Here is a 21,891-nt window from a genome sequence, read left to right as displayed (position 1 = left end):
TAGTTGTCGGATCGTTATTATATCCTGATCGAACTCTTGTGTGTTGTGAATGATAAAATGTTCCTGGACGGCACTCAGTAGGACATGTACAGTATAAGGTGAGCAAAAATGTGTTAGTTTCGTCGTTTCTTAGTGAGCTAGACATACGAAGACATCGAGAGCTTCAGCAAATCTCACTAGGGTAACATCAAGGTCTCACTCAAACTTCACGTCATTCAGTTGTGACAGTGCGACGACTGCCCTGAGGGATGGTTGGATGACAATTTTTCTGAATTGTGCCCATGTTAGGGCTGCATTAATTTTCCTGGCTATGAAAGCTATCAACATCGCTAAGTGGGGTAGTAATACCGCAGTCTTCTGTGCATCTTCCTTATATACCAAATCCAACACCAGTCTGATCGTTTCCATATAAGTTGTAATATCATACAGCTCACGATCGTACTCGGAAATGGGGATGTGGGACCTTAGTGATGCCAAGCTGGCATCTGTGTTACCGTGTACCTCAGTGACTGAAACTCTGCTTTGCCTTCCAACCGTAATTAGAACCACTGCTTGTCACGAGTGTTATGCTGGAGTCCTTCTGGTCTAGTGGGATTCTTCTAAACAGGGAGGAACACCGAAGCAAGCTTCAATACACCTTAAGAGTACAGGATAGACACAGAAACTCCAGATGGCAAGACAAAAGATTTATTATTGCTCCAGCCTGTACATATCACCTTACATCCAGTATCGTGAGATTTATATACGAGAAATGGTTAGTTGGGGTGAAAGGGAATTTGAAGGGGATATCTGGAGGGGACATATAACACTGACACCCATCACAAGGACCCCTCTGGAAAAGGATGGAGCCAGGTTTTGTCTATGTCTGTAGGGGGGCGTTAGAGTCTATGGTGGTACCAATCTTAAGTGGCGGTTTGGGTGGGGCACGAGCCTCTGTACATTGATGCCACGTGTTCCATACCCGCTTTGTGAACGGCTCTGATATATGTAATAGGCATCACAATAAGATAAACACATAAGAATATAATGGTAACGTGTGTATTATAATACATGAAAGAACAGTAAACTGATTATGCGTAAAATATTTATACGGCAATACAGAAACGTGGCATAATTATTTTACAGTGTTGCTTAAAAAAAAGTAGTCACTTTTATTGGCTGTTACCGTATTTCTGGGGTGGGTAATAATGTCACAATTATGATTATAAGATAATGTGCAGGAATATAAGCAAAAATATGCCAGTTTCTTAGTAAAAAAAAATATATACATTAAATCTTCGTGAGCGGCAACACTCCCACACACCCAGTCCGACCTGGTCATCTGTGAGGGATAGAGGAATAGGCCTGTTTGGGGACACCTCTTAAAAAAAACGCGCCAAGACTTTAACCTCCTGGGTGGTGTGGAAATAAAATCAAATTTACAATATACTGTATACATTATAACGTAAAAGAATATAACCAAAATGTATCCTAAAGTACCACAGGCAAGAAAGAGAGAGAGGGGGGGGGGAAGGCGGACCAGGGGCAGTGTTGAGTGCAGCTGAGTGAGAGATGAAGGAAGGGAGGGAAGGAAGGAGGGAGAGAGTGATTGAATGAAAACAAATCATGGCGCCACAACAACGAGGTCATCTGGCGCCATATGTAAAACAATAATATTTTTAAACATAATTAGATATAATAAAAACAAAATAAAGAAATGAAAGCACAAGTTTATAAGTCACGCATAAAAGAAACAAAATTCCCAAGGTGACGCACATCTCCCCAAGGAGAGAGAGAGAGAGAGAGAGAGAGAGAGAGAGAGAAGGCAGGCAAGGGGCAGTGTTGAGTGCATTGTCAAGCTGAGGGAAAGATGAAGGGAGGGAAGGAAGGAGGGCGAGAATGATTCAATGAAAAGGCGCCGTAACACCGAGGTCATCTGGCGTCATATGTAAAACAATAATATAATAAAAAACAAAATAAAGAAATGAAAGCACAAGTTTATAAGACATAAAAGAAACAAAATTCCCTAGGGTGATGCACATCCCCCCAGGAGAGAGAGAGAGACAGACAGACAGAGAGGCATCGCGAGTATGGAAAACGTGACAACACTGTACAGAGGTTCGTGCCCCACCCAAACCGCCACTTTAGAATGGTACGACCATAGTAAATTATTTCAGATAGGACCAAGGGGGAGATCGACTACAACTCTGACTCCAGCAAAATGGAGACCCAATGTCTGGGTCTCTCTCTCTCTCTCTCTCTCTCTCTCTCTCAGCCTGGGAATAGAGTAGTGTGGTCTGTACCCAGAGTGGGTCTAGCGGTGAAGTTAGAAGGGACCCAATTGTCAAGACAAAGCCCTGGATTCCTTTTCCTGGGGGAGGAGGGCTCTCTTTACGTGTGTGAGGGGATGTGTGTTGGGGGGAGGACAGACTACAGCTTCAGGTCACAATGGAGAAGCTTGCTGGACTCCTGGGAGTGTGTGGCCACTCCTGCGTTGCCAAGCCGCCTCCAGCAAACACTCTGGACACTGGAACCCCTTCTGTATTGCCAAGCCACATCTAGTAAGCTCAGTTGTGCCGCCTCTAGCAGGCACTAAGCTGACCAGCCCCCACTGTCGTTGGTACTGGTGGCTTGGGTTGCGATGATGGCGGTGCGGTGGCTCCGGCCTAGGAAACTTCCGGACACCATGTATGCAGACACTCATGCAGACACTCGTATTTCAGCTACCTGGTGGTGGTTTCTGGTTGCAGTTGGAGCTGGGACTGTGGCATACTTTCAATCTGAGCTGGAGTCCTGGGTATTTTCATATTATATGTGATATATATTATATATAATGTTATATAATATATAATAACTTGGTAAGAATACACCACCAGGAAACGATCCACGGGAATTACTTTGCTTTGATGCCAGATGTATGATGGTCAAAGAGATACTGATGAAAAGGTTTTCTCGTCGCAAAGTACAGCATGCTGCCAAAATTCTGTCATGTTAATATACTGGGTTGCAGATGTCATATGCTGATCTTTGTGCCATTGTCAGTAGAGGTTTGACTGCTGGGATACGTGTGTGGAAACCTGCTCATTGCAGTCGGTGTACGACTGTTCGTGTGAAGCACTGTAACTGCAACCCTGTCTTCACCATACGTGCACTGTCTGCCGGCCAATCTTCTGTGGCTGTGGCTTTCTTCCTGTGATGTTTCTCAGGATGGTCTGAGCGCTGACGAGACTTGGTGTGGTCTTCCTGTATATATTAGTTGATGCACTTGTTCACCATTTTTCTGCATATTCCATATCTCACTGTCATAGTATCTGGTTCTTCTCCACTCAGATGCATAGTGATTATACCACCTCTCATCCCTCTGGTGGTTTCGTGGTTACAAATTGCCCTGTCCATCGCTGCTGTGTTGCCACCGATGTCAGTTGAATGAATGGTAAAATTATCGTTTCGACCAAATCCTTGATTTTCGTTTCTTTTTCCTAGAACCTTACGAATTTAGTGTTTTCTATAAGGTTTCGATTGTCGATTTTATTGCAAATTAACCATTTTTTAGTTTTTGCCCCCCTTCCCCTTGAAATGGGAAATCTGGGATAAATGTGGCAATAAAAATTGTACAGTCACTAAAATAGTAAGGTTCTAGAAAGAACAATAAATTTTATTACCGATTTTATCGGAAATTACCAAGGCCGTGCGGTAAACCGGCTGTGCAGTACCTGGATTAACCTAGGCAGACCTACTCCAACCTTGCAAGGCCATGCTGTATTAAACTAATAGGTGGCCTTTTCCTCTTTCATAATCAGGGAGATGTCATCATAGATGTTTCAATTTCTTCATCTGAGCTCTGAGAAGTTGGTGCATATACTTGTATTACTTTCAGGGTATATTTTTTGCACAGTCTGATTACAACCACTGCTGCTCTGTCAGATACACTGCTGAATTTATCAATGTTGTTTGCAAGATTTCTGTTACTTAGAAATCCTACACCACTAACTCTTTTATTTCCTCTTCCTCTGTAGTAAAATAGGTGGCCACTGTCATCGAGCTGAATTACTTTTTCTTCTTTTCTGTGGGTCTCACTCAAACCTACAATATCCCAACTAATGTTTTCCAGTTAAGCCATTAAGTTATCCAGCTTGTAATCTTCAGCGAGGCTTCTTACATTGTATGCATAGATCTTCATGGATTTAAGGTGTTTAATATCCCAGTCTCTAACTTGTCAACACAGTGTCTACTCACTTTCGGTGGCACACTGCCTGTAAACACAGGAGGCAGTGCGGTTGGACCTTTAGTAGACGATGATCCAACAGGAACGCCGTCAAATACTTTGCAATAGAACTTATGTTTGGTTGGGAGGATTGTGGCAAATAATCTCACCTCCCTGCCACATAGTTTCTGGTGAGATGTAATTTTTCTGCCACCTTATTCGTTATATTCGGTGGAGCCCTATATATTTATAGGGGGTCCCATGGTCCGTGCCGTCTAAGACGGTACCTTGTACATCTACAAGGCCTTCCCTATCCGCCACCTGGGGACGCGCCAGGTAGTGAAGAGGTTAATTAAAATTGTCTGACATTTGCAGTTCAAAATTCAATCCTTTAAAAAAAACTAGAAAGCACTCAGAGAGTGCATACATCCGCCAATGCTTTTGCAGGATCAGGATCAGGACACGGATCCGGATCCACTTCCAATTTTAATCATTTCTTTCCTGGCCCATGGTCCACCCTTCCACAACATTTCATTGAAATTCAGCGAGAACTTCTGGAGATATCGCGTGGACAAACAGACAAACATAGGTGAACACATAACCTCCTCCAACTTGGTTAGCGATGTTAAGAATAAGGTAAAAAAATGTCATTGATTGAATGGCTGAACATGATCACTTCCCGCTAGTCACATCCACAACCACAATCACTTAATCATACACCCTTAACCATTCCCATATTCCCATCCCATTCTCCAACCATTCTCTCACTCATAATTCACTCCATACACTTACAACTATAGCCATACCCACACTGGTATCTTCAGCCCCACATACCCACATCCATCTCCTTACATACACTCATCTCCATACTCACACCCACTACCACATTCACACTGCCATCCACAAATGTCCCCACACGTATACCCACACCCTTAGCCACAGCCACACACCCACAGCTTTCCCTACCCCTCTCTACCTCCTTATGAATTCGTTCAGTACAGTGATGTCTTTTGTAGTTCAGGTGCCTGGTTGTCAAGTTATTATTAGGCTCACATCACAATAAACCTTATGGCCTGCCCTAACCTCCAGGTACGACTGGTGTGCCTGAGTGACACCCATGGACGGGCACATCGCTTGGCCGTGAGTGAGGTGGCGGAGGGTGACATACTCATACACGCTGGTGACATAACCATGTATGGCATATACAAGGAGATAAGGCAGTTTAATGACTGGCTTGGTAAGTATAGACATTGGGTAAGGGGTAGAGGGTAGGGTTAGTGAGGGTAGGGGGTTGGGCTATGGGGTAGGAGCTTGTGAGGGCAGGGATGCTTCACTGGCAAGCTCCAGTCATTGCTCTAAGATTCTTGGTCATCCTTCATTGGGATTTCAGTAAAACCTTTGCTGGTGAGGGCATGAGGATGGGTTAGTAGGATTGGGGTGTGTGGGATTTGTGAGGGCAGGGGCCAGGGTCTTCATTTCTTTACTTTGATATAAAGAGGGGGATTTGTAGCCCTCAAGATGCCTTAATCCCAGAGAGGGTTGCACAGGTCACCCTATCCCTAAACATACATTAAGCAACCCTTCCTCCATCCCAAAGCTTTTCATTCTTATGCCTCTCCATCGTATTGTACCACCTTATCCCCGGTGTCTCTTTCCTAGTTTCTTCGTCCACATCACATATTCTTTTTGTAAATCCCTCATTTTCTGATTTCCTTACATGACCAGGCATTCCCATGGTACTTCTCGTAAAAGTTGTTGTTATTGCTGATCTACCCCAGTCTATCTGATCAAGCAGACCCATCAACCACGGGCAAGCAACCGCCCCTGCAGGGCCGTCCAGGGCAGTGAACCGAACTTCTCATTAAGCTGACATAGCCTCGATACGGCAAGGCGCAGGAATTAGTGTGGAGGTTTGGTCCCTGGATGGACGCCGCTTCTGTCTCCACCAATGGTAACAGGGACACCATACTAGGTTCCATGTTACCATCCAGTCTTGTAAAATTTTCCTGAGTTATATGGAACTTTTGGGGATGTCACTCAGTGTAGAGTCATCTGATATGAAAAGAAACGTAATAAATAATGACAAAAAGATGGTAGAAATAGGAAGAAAGGAGGGCACATACAGAGAAAGAATGATAGACGTGAAGGAAGAAGTACGCAACACTACATCAAGTGACTGGATGGTGGACACCCCACCTACCACCTCGTGATAGTTCCCAGCACATACTCTTACCCATCAATACCAGAATGATCTTGAACTTCCTTACCTGTCCTGGGTGTTCGGTCCCTCTCGACTCCACCCACGTAACTCCCCACGCACCTTTCAGGTAACCCATTTCCACTGTCATACCCTTAACAGGATGCAGGGAATTCGTGGGTATACTCTTTTTCCCTTACCATCAGTCTGTCTGCTTATACCTTCATCACCAGTGACGTGGAATTTTTCCCTTCACTGGAGTTGGGATTAGTCTTGGTAATTTGATCGTCCGGGCTGTTCTCATCAAGATAGTGTGAGAGCTTCTTTGTATCATGTTTACCAAAAGGACCATTGGTATTTTCTGAATGTGCAGTACCTCTAGGTAAACAAAATCCATTTTTGCAGTCCTCATGGTGCATTCATTCAGAAATCAAACTCACAGTGAGGTCCCATCCAAACGACACACTGCAATTTTTTTCATCTGTCATGTTTTGGTTAAATGAATGATTCTTGTACCCATATGTAACTTCATCAGTGTGAGAATATTTGTTATGAATGGAACCTGCTAGGCCTCATCAACAATTTAGCATGCTTGAATTCCTTCACAGACCATCCGAGACTCTCCACAGGTATAAATGTAGACACTGATACAACCATAAACACCCATAAGCAAACCCCCTTCTTCTTCTTTTTTTTTTTTTTTTTTTTTTTTAGAAGTAATGTGATCTTTATGAGGCAGATCACAAGAAAAAGAAAATCAGTAATGCTGAGAGGAGAAGGACTGAGCTGTGTGTTGTTGAAGGTAATGGCATAGTCATGCAAAAAGAAAAAAAAAGAATATAGGCAGTTAATATTCAGTTGGTATCATTTGTGGGTAGTTATGGTATGCCTGTAGTGTTGTGGTTAGTCTCAAAATGGCTTGAGAAGGAATCGAAGCCTGCAGAATTGTACCTGAGGCCTAGTAGGCTCCGCTGATACCAAATGATACACGGGCAAAAATCTCAGCATATTATCTGGACCAGTGGTGCTTAACATTATTGCCACTATTATGCCTTGACACACCAAGATATTCTGTTACTACCTCCATCCTACTTAAACCAGGAGAAAGTGTAGAAAAACATATTGGTACTGGTAATGTATTTTCTAAGTGATTATACAGTATATAGAAAGAAGTCAGTGTATGGTTTTCAACTACATTAAATCGAGTGTTTTCAGTAGAACATATACTACATTAAACTACTGGTGTGATGGGTGAAACAGTTTTTTCTTTAATCAGTTTTCCTGTGTGGCTCAGTTGGCGGCAATACGCATCGCATGTCAGTCAAGCAGCATTCTGTTTTTGGATTTTTTTTTTTTTTTTTTGCATGGCAGAAATGCACACCGGAGAGCGGTATGTAGCTGCAAAGGGCACCAGGAACTTGCTCAGTGTGATAGAATGGTGTGTTCTTTACTAAACTTTATCCAGAAAGTAGCCAGATCCTGTTTATGATCATCATTTTTTGTCTTAAAAAAAATGCCTAACAATGTTTTACAGATACAGTATTACCCTCCCTTGAACAGGCAATATTACCCTTCTGGAGTATTTACTCCCAGCTTAAGAACCACTGATGTGGACGGTACCTCACCTTTCAACTTGTATTCTGAGCAATATACCATAAGAGTTTTGTAAGAATTTGATTTTTATTAACTAGAGGTACTATCCCACACCTTCACATCTTAGCACCAATATAATTTGGCAGTTCCGCTGTTCATTTACACAAACGTCCATAATCTTCTCCTCTTTCCCTCGAATGAAGCAGGTGGATCGCAGGAGAAGAGCAGCTTTAGCCTGCAGTCCATTAGTTTTATGTCAAAATAACCTGCCAAACAACAGTAAACCTTTTAGAAAATACTAATGAACTTTTGGAATGCATAATTAGAGTCTTGTTAGTTCCTGGAATATAGGTCATGAATGTTTTCCAACATATGTTTGTTTGTTTTTTGTTTTTTTTAATGAAGAAGTCTTTCGTCATAATCTGTCTAGTTTTACTTGGCTTTTATGGTTATTTGGGTACTCGAATACTACCCCCTGGGGGTAGGGGGGTTTCAAGAATACTCCCCCAGTATCCCTGCTTGTTGTCGTATGAGGCGACTAAAAGGGTTGGTGGTGGGTTAGTGTCCCACCCCGTAGAAAGAACTAACTAAACAAGTGAACAAAGCGCCTCGGACCAAGACAGACCATACGTTGACGACCAAGGAACGAACAAAGGACATTCTAAGGATGGGAACGTGGAATGTGAGAGGAGTGAATGATGAAGTGAAAGAGAGAGAGATTGTCCAGGTGCTTGAGGATGCAAAAGTGGATATATATGGATTGACTGAAACTAAATGGTAAGGTGAAAGGGTGAGAGAGTGGGAGTATGGTTTAGGAATATGTGCAGGAGTTAATGAGAATGAGAGGGCAAGAGAGGGAGTATGTCTGATGATAAGCAAGAAGTGGAAGGAGAATATAAGAGAGTATGGAACAGTGGGTGCAATGATTGTATGGGTGAGGATGAAAGTAGGTATACAAGCTTGGGCGATTGTATGTGCGTATGTGCCAACAGAGGACCGAGTGGCAAGAGTGAAAAATGAGTTTGGGGCGAGAGTAGAAGCATGTATGGAAAAGTCTGAGAGGAGCGAGAGTGTTTTTGATTGGAGACATAAATGGCAAAGTTAGGAATGTACGAGTGGATGGAGTGGTTGGTCAGTGGGGTGTGCCAGCTGAAGTAGATGGGAATGGTAGTGCTTTGGTGGACATCTGTGCTGGTAAGGGGTTGGCAATAGCCAACACCTTCCGGCATAAGATGATCCACAGGTATACATGGAGTCATGAGAAGGATGGATGGTGAACTTGTTGAACGAAAGGCAATGATAGATTACGTGTGTGTGGATGAGTGAATGAGAAGACAAGAGTTGGATGGAAGAGAGTGGAGAGGGTGGGGGAATGGAATCTTCGACCATCACTTAGTGATGGTCAAGGTAAGGCGGCAAAGAAAATGGTTGAGGAGACGAAGGGGAAGACAGGAGGAAACAGCTCCTGTGAGAAGAGTGGAGAAGTTGCAAGAGAGTGAGAAAATGGCAGAGAATAAGAGCATAGTGGAGGAAAGATTGGGAAGGTATGAGTTAGAGCAGATGGAAGGGGTGGAAGACGTATGTAAGATATCTACGGAAGTGATAGGTGCAGCGTGTGAGGTGGTTTGTGGAGTGAGGAGGAGATGCAAGGGTGTGCAAGGGACAGCATGGTGGAATGATGAGGTGAAACGAGCTGTGGAACAAAAGAAGAAGGCATATAGTGAATGGTTGGCGAGTAGAGGTAGGGGAGAAGATGAGAGAAAGAAGAAAGAGGTATATGTGAGCAGGAGAAGGGAGGTGAAGAGACTGGTGAAGGAGAGTAAGAAGAAAGTGGATGAAGAGTTTGGGAGGAATCTGAGTGTGAAATGGAGGGAGAGTAAGAAATTGTTTTGGAAGGAGGTAAAGAAAGTAAGGCAGTGTGAAAGGGGAAATAGTAGGGGAGTGAAAGACAGGAATAATGATTGTTGGTGGAGAAGAGAGAGAAATTGAGGAGATGGAAGGAGCACTCTGAGGATTTGTTGAATATAGAGAGTGAGAGTTGTGCGAGTGTAAGGGACGGAGGAATGACTGGGAGAAGAAGAGATGAGAGGAGGGAGGAAGAGATCAGTAGGGTGGAAGTAGTGGACGCAATGAAGAAGACCAAGATGCGAAAGGCCCCAGGAACTGATTAAGTGTGTGGTGATTTTTTTTTTTTTTTTAATGCGAGGAAGAAGGAACCAAAGGGCGCAAGCCAGCAATCGTTGTTCCTTCCAAGAGAAAAACAAAATACAAGAGAGAGCCAAATTCAAGATCCGATCATTTCGAGATGCCTGGACACACTGCGTTTGAAAGACTGGAGATCATAGGAAGCAGGAAATACAGACAAAGGGAGACAGTTCCAGAGTTGACCTGTTGCATAAATGAAGGACCGGGAGTAACGGTTAACTCTTGCATTAGAGAGTTGGACAGAAAAGGGATGAGAGTTTGCTGCTAGACAGGTGCTACGCGCCCGTCGTAGAGGTGGAGGATTGCATGCAGACAGTTCAGAGGAGCAGTGACCATTGAAGTAGCGACAGAAAAGAGATAAAGATGCAACAGTGCGACAAAGAGACAGAGGTTGAAGGGAGTCAGCAAGAGGAGGAGAGTTAATGAGACGAAAAGCCTTTGACTCCACCCTATTGAGAAGAGCTGTATGTGGGGAGCCTCCCCACACATGAGAGTTGTACTCCACAAAGGAGCGGATAAAACCCATGTATAGAGTCAACAATTGTCAGAGGTAAAGAAAGAACGGAGTCGGCTTAGCTGAAATGCTGAGGTATGGGGGTGAGATTGTTGTGGAGTGGATATGGAAGTTGTGTAGATTGGCTTGGGAAGAGGGAAGGGTTCCAGAGGACTGGAAATTAGATATAATTGTTCCTTTATACAAAGGAAAAGGGGAGAGAGAAGTATGTGGTAACCATAGGGGTATTTGCCTTCTTAGTGTGACTGGAAAAATATATGGTAAAATACTTATTGATAGGCTTAGGCATGTAACAGAGGAGCTAATTGGAGAAGAACAAGGGGGATTTAGGAAGGGAAAAGGGTGTGTAGATCAGATATTTGTTCTAAGATGTTTAGTGGAGAAGTATCTGGAGATGGGAAAGAAAGTGTATGCTGCCTTCATGAACTTGGAGAAAGCATATAACAGCGTAGATAGGCAAGGTATGTGGAAGGTATTAAGAATATATGGAGTGGATGGGAAATTGTTGAGTGCTGTGAAGAGTATGTACGAGGGAGCTAGGGCTACGGTGCGAGTGGATGGTGAGCTGAGTGAGTTCCTTTATCTAAACGTGGGACTGAAACAAGAATGTGTGATGTCTCCATGGCTGTTTAATATATTCATGGATGGGGTTGCAAAGGAGGTGCAAGGTAGGGCAGTGGATGTGGGAGGTGGCTGTAATGAATGAGGGTGAGGTGTAGAAGATTCCGGTGTTGCTGTTTGCTGATGATACAGTATTGTTGAGTGAAGATGAATGGGAGTTGCACGGTTTGGTGAATGAATTTGGGACAGTGTGTAAGAAGAGGAATCTGAGTGTTAATGTAAACAAGAGTAAAGTTAAGGTGTTTGAGAGGAATGAAGTCACAGAATGCGCAGTGAGGTTGAATGGTGAGGATATGGAGAATGTGAGTGCATTCAAGTACTTGGGTAGTGTGATGAGTAAGGATGGAACTTTGGGGGATGAAGTGCGTGAAAGGGTACAGCAGGAAAGGAAGGTTGTTGGTTCACTGAAAGCAGTGATGAGAAATAGGGAGGTGAGTATGGACGGTAAGAAGTCTCTGCATGATAGTATTGTGATCCCCACCCTGACGTATGGAAGCGAGGCGTGGACCTTGCAAGAGGGGAACAAGGCAAGAGTGAGAGCAGTGGAAATGAGTTACCTGAGAGGAGCGTGTGGAGTGACATGGAGGGACAGGTTGACGAATGAAGAAGTGAAGGAACGTTGTGGGGTGGATGTGGATGTGGTTGAGAAAATTAGGAGAAATACACTGAGGTGGTTTGGACATGTGAAGAGAATGGAGAATGAAAGACTGACTAAGAGGGTGTATGTAGGTGAGGTGAAGGGAGGGAGAGGGAGGGGGAGACCGAGGATGAGGTGGAGGGATGGAGTTGAGAGGTATATAAGGGTGGGAGGAGTAAATTGGGGGGAGGGCTGTCAAATGGTGGGTGACAGAGAAATTTGGAGGCGTTTTGTCTGCGGCCACTCTTTGCGGGATTAGTGCATCGGGCTATGGATAGATAGAGATAGGTTCAGCAGCATGCTACAATTAAATCATCGTTATACAGTATGTCTGAAAAATGTTCCACAGTAACACAACTTCTTCTTCCAAACAACTGGTATTAGGAATTTAGAGAATCTGCAAATCAACCATATATATTGTGTCGGCAGAAAACAGCCACTTTCAAAATAATAATTGACCAGTACATTTAAATTTAAAGAGTTAAGGATATGAAATTTTGAGCTGTTATTAGCAGTACATCTCAAGAAAGAGTAATAAATGAACCTAATAGAAAGAGGTGTCCATACTATAACTTGAAGAACAGTACAAGATATACATGGCAGCGTTGACCCCTCAGTTTATGAAAGCCCCAAATTCTTGGCCTTTGAGGATTTCAATTTTGCATTCAGGTCTGGGCAAGGCTTGAAAAAAACTTGAAAACCAGACAATGGCCATGCTGGATCCAGTCTCGAAAGTAAAATACTCTGCCGGAACTTGAAGTCCACTCGCAGACTTATACCCAAACTTGAGCCCTTGAAAGTGTTAGAACTATCAGGTAGGTTCTACCAAATTAATAAGGTGAAAGTATTATATTTTAATATGAAAAAAAAAAAATCATCTGAATATTTCAGGGTATTAAGATAATGAAGCTGCCCTTTCACCACCCTAACCTTTATTTGTTAGGGTGATACGCGCAGGATAAGAATTTATCACTCTTATTTCATAAGTACAAAACGGTGTCGTCACACACACCACAAAGCCAGCCAGGAGACAGGACGTGTGTGCTGGGCAATCTCCAGGTCCTGTCCCCCCCCCCTTACTGTTTTTTTAACCAGCCCATACCCCACTGACCGGGCTAATGTATGGCCCGGCCTGCACTATAGGTGCAGGGAATCTTTAAACGAACGAACGAAGTACAAAACAGTTTTAGTATCAGAATGGGGTACTTGACCGTCTAGTCTTATCCCAGGTCGCCAAGCTGCTGACAGCTGTTTCTGCCATCGCACCGCACAGCTGCTTTGTATTTCTCATATCTCACAGTTTTCATGGAAGGGTTCACTTTCCAGATATTACTAGCATAGGCCTAATATGATCGAAATTCCTTTTAGGGGATTAGGAGTCGATGTGTCAGCTCATAATGGGGCTAGACGAAGGAAAAGCCCTCGGCAGGAGGACACGGCCTAGTCCTTGAGAAATCAAAACAGAGAGAGAGCAAGTGTTTCTTCCCTCAGCGAAGCTCTCAACCTACTCTTAGGAACCCTTTGTAATGGGGTCTATAAGAGCCCGCGTGGCCCGTTAGGCAAAGTGGGGCTGTTCTCTTTGTCTCAGTGGTAACGTGCGCGCGTGGAGCACAGGGGATTGAGGTCGAATCTCGGTCAGACCAGAGTTTAATTTGTTCAGTTTCTTATCGGTTATTACACCTTATGATTAAAATTTCAAACTACCTATGAATGTACATTTTAGTAGTGTGGATAATTATTACAAAATGTATAGGAACTCATTGGTAATATATTACCCTCAAGTGTCATCGATCAACTGAAAAAAAAAATAAATAAATAAATAAATATTGAATTGATGTAAAGAATACATAACATCATGACAAAAATGTACAAAAACATGGGATATTACGGATCAAGGTGTAAGAACATTATTGGCCTTTATTTTCAATCTGTACTGTATGATACACCAGTCAAACTTTAATTTATAATTTTTCTGTAATATTAGCGCTGAGCATTAAAACGGGCGACATAGGCTATAACAAGGACTTTCTGTAGTTGATACTCTGGATGCAGTTTAAACGCCAAGTGTATGGTAATTTCTCAAATAACCTTATTTCTGTGGCCGACATTAGTGTCTTTGTTCAGGATATTACGAGCAGAGAAATCCTAACACAGCAGTTAATGTCCTGAAAAACCATCTCAGGAAAGCCTTTCTCTGCTACTGGTGCAGACGACAGCAGTGACTGGCATCCTCCCAGCGGACAAAATATGTCAGCTTCCAATTATTTTGTCATGATGTCACTGTGAACTCCCCCTCACTCTCACCATATGTAGTTTGTTTCCCCTTCAGAGTCAACGAATTGCTCACTGGTCCGTGGTTTCTTCTGCTGGGGGATAACCGATTATTGCTTTTAAGTTTACAGGCCACCTGAAACTTACGATTAGGGTAACACCAGATGATTTTCTTCAGTAACAAGAGGTCCGGGCAGTGAAGGGGTTTACACCATAGATGCATGTTAAAGTACTTTTTTGTTCTGCGTAATAGTTGCTGGACTGACTTTTCATGTTAACATGAGACGATTTTATTCAACTTAGGACGGACTTCAGACAGTCAAAGGATTAATGAAGGCTGTGTCTGACAACCTCAGTTCAAAGTCTCTCAAAAGCCGAATGAAATTATTTGGTAGTAGCACTAGTAGAACAGAATAGAGCAGAATATATATATATATATATATATATATATATATATATATATATATATATATATATATATATATATATATACACACACACACACAAGCAGGCTGCTTCCCCCAAGGAAAGGGAGGTAGCCAAGACAAGACGACGCACTCCCAATTTACTCAAACACATTCATTCGCATCTTAGCCCCAAAGGGGAGAAGGGACAGAGCATCACCGCACCAAACCGCACGAGGGTCAACTGCACAGTACAATTAGTGACATCCACAGCAGGGCCCGACAGCAGAGCTGATTTACCCCTGCCACATCATAATGGACCCATCTCCTTCCCCGCACCTGACCTGATCAGCTGATCAGACCAAATGCGGGAGAATATCCCCTCAGGGCTGCGTCATCACTTATTCATTCACAATTTTTCTCCATTTATTTCTGTCACGCACAGCCACTCTTCCTTGCTCAACAGACATCCCTCACATCCAGCGCTCTCTTCACACTGTCCATCCATCCTATTCGTGGTCTTCCTTTCAGCCTTACACCTCTCACATCAGAGCTAGTTATCTTTTTCACCAATCTCTCATTATCCATTCTCTCCATATGCCCAAACCATCGCAACACCCTCTGCTCAACTCGATCAGCCATCTCCCGAACAACTCCAGATCTCCTTCGCACTTCATAATTCGCACTCAATCCATACTCGCCACTCCACACATACTCCTCAGACACCTCATCTCCATTACATTCAAACTTTTCCTCTCTGCTACACCCATATTCCATGTTTCAGCCCCATATAATGCAGTCGGAACCACAACACCCTCATACAGCCTTCTCTTTACGTCCATTCTAAGCGAACGACATCTAAACACTTTTTTCATTCCTCCCAGCATCTTTCCTACTTCATTCATTCTAAACTTCACTTCTGCATCTATTCTTCCATCCACAGCAACATTTGACCCTAAGTACTTAAAACACTCTACCTCCTCAAGCAACTCACCATTCAAAACTATATTCATCCTCCTACCATCTACCAACCTCGTACACTTCATCACTTTACTCTTATTCTCATTTACTTTCAATTTCCTCCTTTCACACACCCTTCCAAACTCCTCTACCAACTGTCTCAATCTCTTCTTTGAATCAGCCACCAGTGCAGTATCATCTGCAAACAGCAGCTGCTTCAGATTCCACTCTCTACCATCAACAATCACCAGACTCAGACCTCCACCTAACACTTGCATTCACCTCCCTTACAGCACCATCCATATATATATTAAACAACCAAGGCGACATCACACAACCCTGTCGTAGCCCCACTCTCACGGGAAACCAATCACTCACAGTATTTCCCACTCTTACACATGCTCTACTATTTACATAAAAACTTTTCACTCCTTTTAACAACCTACCATCAAGTCCATACAATCATAAAACAGTCCACAAAGCCTCCCTATCACTTATTTCTCTACTACATCCATGAACGCCCAAAACACATCCTTACCTTTCGCTAAATACTTTTCACATACCTGTCTCACAGCAAACACCGGATCCATGCATATATATATATATATATATATATATATATATATATATATATATATATATATATATATATATATATTGAGCCTCTGTGGTACAGTGGTAAAGTGTGCGTTTTCGTACACTGAAGGACGAGGGTTCGCGCCCCGCCAGGGTAATAAACTTTGGGAGCGTTCTTCTGGCCACGTACTACTTTGGCGGACACAAGGGGTGCTGTGGCTGAACCAGTGTCGCATACTATAAAGTACGCTTGCACCCAGTCGGCTTGCACGGGCCGATTACACTTGGTTCACAAACTACACACACATATCCAAAGCCACTCCAACACTACAATTACACTTACAAGCACTTCTCACCCTACATACAATCTCTACCAGACAGCCTAAGCCACTTGGTAGAGATACATTGGCTGTATCGTCCCCACTTCGGTCGGGATAGGCCGGTCCCGCAGTGGACACTCAAACGGCTGATGAGATGAGATGATATATATATATATATATATATATATATATATATATATATAATGTGTGTGTCTGCTTGCATCCCTCCACCTCTACTACAGGCGCGTAGCACCCGTCTAGCAGCAAACTGTCATCCCTATTCTGTCCAACTCTCTGACGCAAGAGTTAACCGTTACTCCCAGTCCTACAGTTATTCAACAGGTCAGCTCTGGAACTGTCTCCCTCTGTTTGTGTTTCCTGCTTGCTATGATCTCCAGTCTTTCAAACTCAGTGTGTCCAGGCATCTCGAAACGATCGGGTCTTGAATTTGGCTCTGTCTTGTATTTTGTTTTCTCTTGGAAGGAACAGTTTTTGCGCACTTGTGGCCTTTGGTTCCTTCTTCCTAGCATAAAAAAAAATTGTATGGTTGATTCATCAGAGTGAAGGGGCTTTCGTCACATCAGCTAGCAAAGCATTTGTTATACTTCCATAGCACCTCTAAAGCTGATTTGCCAGTTGTCTCAGTGTACAGCACCAGTTGTAGGAAATAGTTGTTATATTTGGAACCCATCCCTGCCATATTATAGTTATGGCTGACTATTGTGTGTTATATTTTCCCCCCAGGTCAGCTGCCACACCCACATAAGGTGGTGATAGCAGGTAATCACGACGAAGTGCTGGACCCACTGGTATGCCCCCGACCCCAGGACCCACATAAACTCTTGACCAATGCCACGTATCTGCAGGATCAACAAATCACCCTGTATGGACTCAAGATATACGGCAGTCCATGGTAAGGCGGATGGTGGTAATGCTGGTGGTGGAGGCATTGATGATCTCCATCCTCTTTCCACCTCACATTCATCCCCTTCTACCATCTTCTTCAGCAAAATATCATTCCACCTCCATTCCATTCCTTTCATCTCCATCTGATTCCTCCCAACTCCACCCCACTGTCCCCATGTCTCCATCCCTTTCTCCCACTCCTTTACCTCTCATCTGTAACTACCTTGTCCCACATCACAAGCATACAATAAGTCATCATCATCAACATCATCATCATCATATATTTCATCCATCTAAGGGTGTTATGAGGTAGGGTCAAGAAAAAGAAGAAAAGAAAAACCATAAACGAGTGAGTACTATCAAAAGCATACTGGGCAATACAGACAGTACATTCATTCACTCACCATTCAGCCCCAGAAACCTGACTCAGCCTCAAAAACATAACCCTCTGCACACACACACACAAACACACACACACACGCTGGCTCAGTGGTAACGTTCTCACTTGCCATCTGGTAGACGGGAGTTTGCGCCTCGCTCAGGTAGCGAAAAGTTTCACTGACGAAGTGGGTGGTTCCTGTCCCCCTTAAGCAAGGGGACGCGTGTGTGTGTGTGTGAAGAGTGGCAGCCTTGCCCTTAGATCGGACTACATGAGCTCTCAGCTCCCTTCCGGGAGGGTAAAAGCTGACGATCACGACCATCAAGCGATCCTGACCGACCGGTGAATTACACACACACACACACACACACACACACACACACACACACACACACACACACACACACACACATCTATCTATCTATAATATATATATATATATATATATATATATATATATATATATATATATATATATATATATATATATATATATATATATATGCAATTATATTAATAACACGTGCTTCATAGATATGCTGATAGCCACAAAGAAAAGGAAACACGATATGTCAGTGTTGAGATTTTAAAGAATATGTGGATTTTTCTTTACCCCAGTGAATGGGGAAAATGAAAACCATTCTCGGGGTAAAAAAAAAAAAAAATAGCAAAGACTCTGAAACCAATGGAAATACAGCTTCCAAAAGCTCATGAATTTTCTTTGTTTATGTGTACAACACATTTATACATAACCTATAATTAGATCAAAAAAAAAAAAATACAGCATACATTCTGAATATAGGCAGACGATTTCAGTTACGAACCAAGGCTTTACCTCTGCCAACGAAGTTGGAGGTTATGTATTCACCTGTGTTTGTGTGTTTCTTGTTTGTTTGTCCACACAGTGTCTCCAAAAGTTCTCGATGAATTTCAATAAAATTTTGTGGAAGAGTGGGCCATGGGCCAAAAAAGAAATGATTAAATTTGAGGGCAGATCCGGAGCAGGATCCTGCAATCACACTGACGGAGGTATGCGCTCCATGAGTGCCCTCTTGTCCTTTATATATATACTGGTATCTTACTTGTTTGGACTGATCCATGCAAACTTCACATTCTTCTAATGTTTTGCCTTTTTAGGAGAAGGAAATCCAAACTTAACTACATTTTTGAAGCATTCGAGAACTGCGTCATCAGAAAAATAATTGTATTGCTTTCCATGAAGTTTATCTTCAATGTGAGGCTTTGTTGGACCTCACACTGCTGATTTGTTGTATTTTCTGCTTTGTTGTTTTTTAGATGCAATAAGAAACATTGGTTTTTTATTACCCATTTGGGGGTGTCTGTACCCTGGGTAAAAAAAACCACATATCTATACTGGAGTTACAAAAGAAGGCAGGTCCTGTCTCTTGGTTTGACTCTTAAGGGCAACTGTCACTAATCACCTGACAGCAGAATGAATGCAGTGCATTCAGAGCACCTGAAATGATATTACTTAAAGAAAAAACGCCAAAAAAGTTAAATGAGCAGAAAATAAAACAAAAAGTCTTCATTTGATCATAACCTGGCAACAGATCATTGTTGGGCAAATCTGCATACACAATATGGAGTACAGGTAGGCCTCTCACAACATCAACAACTAGAAAAATTAGACAACACATAAAGATTGGCAGGGCTTTGTTACTTTTTACCCCAACTTGCCCTATGTTTTTATTTACCCCGATTGACTCTATATATATATATATATATATATATATATATATATATATATATATATATATATATATATATAACGGATTAATTGGGGGAAGGCTGGTCCAATAAAGCCTAAAATCCATTATATCCAATGGCAATCTCTCTGAAAAGGGATTCTAAGCTCTTTAATAAAAAATGACTACAACAGCATATTCTAGTGTTAAAAATGAAAACTGTATCCATTTTACACTAACTTGGTCCATAATATCGCACTTTTTTTGTTTTCGTGAAACACATGTATTGTGACCGAGTTTAACGGCCATTCTTCGTTTTAGCCGATGGAAACCCGGTAACTTTGTAGTGTCCAATAAATCCGATATTTGGTCTATTAACTTACTTTAAGTCGAGGTTTAGCATACATTATATGTATGGAATGTGAAGGTGGATGTAGTTGGTGAGCAGGGTGTGCCTGTAGAAGTGGATGGGAATAGCAGTGCTCTAGTTGACATTTGATCAGGAAGGGTGTTTCTGATGGCCAGTTCCACCATTAGGCAGAAAATGATCCACAGGTATACGTGGCGAGTAATGAGAGGGGTGGGTGATGAACTGAATGAACGGAGGGCAGTGATTGGTTATCTGTGTGTGGATGACAGAATGAGAAGGTATGTAATGGATGCTGGAGCACACAAGGATTGGGGGAATGGACTTTCTGACCACCACTTCGTGGTGTTGAAAGTCAAGGTTCAAGTGCAATGGAGGAATAGAGCGATGGATGGACAGGAGGAAATAGTCCATCCAAGCAGGGTAGAAAGGCTGCAAGAGGATGGAAAAAAGGCAGAATATAAGAGAGGAGTGGAGGAGCGATTGGGTACAGTAAGTATGATTTGGAACAGATGGAAGAGGTGGAAGGTGTGTGCAAGATATTCGCCGAAGAAATCTGTGCAGCATCGAGTGGCATGCGAAACGATTTCCTGTAAACCAGAAAATCATTTACAGAGCTGGGTGGTAACCTTATAACCAACCGACACGTGCTTCCTACGTGACAGCAAAGGGGTCGGCGGAAGGTTAGTGCCCCTCCTCGGAAAACAACTAACTAAAAATACGAACAAGAATCCTCGGACCAGGACTGACCAGAATCAAGGTCAGAATCAAGGTCCAAGTAAAATGAAGAAATAGAAGTAGTGATAACCTGTTTTGGGGGTATCTCTACATTGAGTGGCAAGCCAAATGATTTCCTGTAAACCAGGAAACCATTTAAGCACTGAGTGGTAACCTTATAACCAACCAACACGTGTTCCTTACGTAACAGCAAGTGGGTTGGTGAAGGGTTAGTGCCCCTCCCAGGAAAACAACTAACAAAAAATACGAACAAGAAGCCTCGGACCAGGACGGACCAAAAGATGACGACTAAAGACCGTACAAAGGACATGATACGGATGGCGACGTGGAATGTAAGGGGTCAAATGATGAGGTGAAAGAGAGAGAGAGATTCTCCAGCTGCTTGAGGGTGCGAAAGTGGATGTATGTGGATTAACTGAAACTAAATGTGAGGTGAGAGTGTCAGAGAATGGGAGTATGGATGGGGTATATGTGCAGGAGTAGGTGAGAATAAGAGGGCAAAAGAAGGAGTGTGTATTATTGTGAATAACAGATGGAAGGAAATATAAGAAAGTATGAATCAGTTGGCTCAAGGATTGTGTGGGTAAGATTGAAAGTTGGAATACGAATGTGGGCGATTGTGTTCGTGTATTTGCCAACACAAGATCGTGCAAGCAGAGTGAGAGAAGAGTTCTGGACAAATGTGGAAGTGTACATGGAAAAGTTCGAAAGGAATGAAAGAGTGTTTTTGATTGGTGATATGAATGGAAGGTGGATGGAGTAGTTGGTGAGTGGGGTGTGCCTGCTGAGATAGATGAGAATGGCAGTGCGTTAGTGGACATTCGTGCTGGGAGGGGGTTGGTGATAACCAATACCCTCTTCAGGCACAAAATGATCCACAGGTATGCATGACAAATGATGAGAAGGGTGATGGTGAACTGAATGAAAGGAAGGCAATGATTGATTATGTATGTGTGTGGATGAAAGGATGTGAAGATGTGTAATGGATGCAAGAGCATATAAAGGTTGGGGGAGTGGACTGTCTGACCACCACTTGGTGGTGGTCAGAATCAAGGTCCAAATAAAATGGAGAAATAGAAGAAAGGAAGATGGGACGAAGGAGTAGATGCAAGGAGAGTGGAGAGGTTACAAGAGGATGAGAAAAAGGCAGAATATAAGAGAGAAGTGCAGGAACGACTGGATAAATACGAATTGGAGCATATGTGGGACGTGGAAGGTGTATGCAAGATATTCACAGAAGAAATACGTGCCCCCACCGTCCGCCCCTCTCCCGGTGATGACTCAAGGTGCCTGGAACCACTGTCTGACTCTCTT

The 21,891-nt window shown here is 42.9% G+C and overlaps 1 protein-coding gene across 1 annotated transcript in view; it reads left to right on the top strand.

The window, feature by feature from the left end:
• Positions 1 to 21,891, top strand: part of LOC145417017 (metallophosphoesterase MPPED2-like) — a 113,548-nt gene that overhangs the window by 72,991 nt on the left and 18,666 nt on the right. Inside the window, exons 2-3 of the mRNA XM_080285860.1 lie at positions 5,273 to 5,420; positions 17,226 to 17,394. Coding sequence (XP_080141986.1) covers positions 5,273 to 5,420; positions 17,226 to 17,394 — 317 coding nt within the window. The remainder of the gene's footprint in view (positions 1 to 5,272; positions 5,421 to 17,225; positions 17,395 to 21,891) is intronic.

Source organism: Coenobita brevimanus, chromosome 108 (genome assembly GCF_032717465.1).
Source record: "Coenobita brevimanus isolate Jiangsu-jjx chromosome 108, ASM3271746v2, whole genome shotgun sequence".
Lineage (NCBI taxonomy): Eukaryota > Metazoa > Arthropoda > Malacostraca > Decapoda > Coenobitidae > Coenobita > Coenobita brevimanus.
Note: the sequence above shows the minus strand (reverse complement) of the source record. Positions and strands in the feature narration are given on the sequence as shown.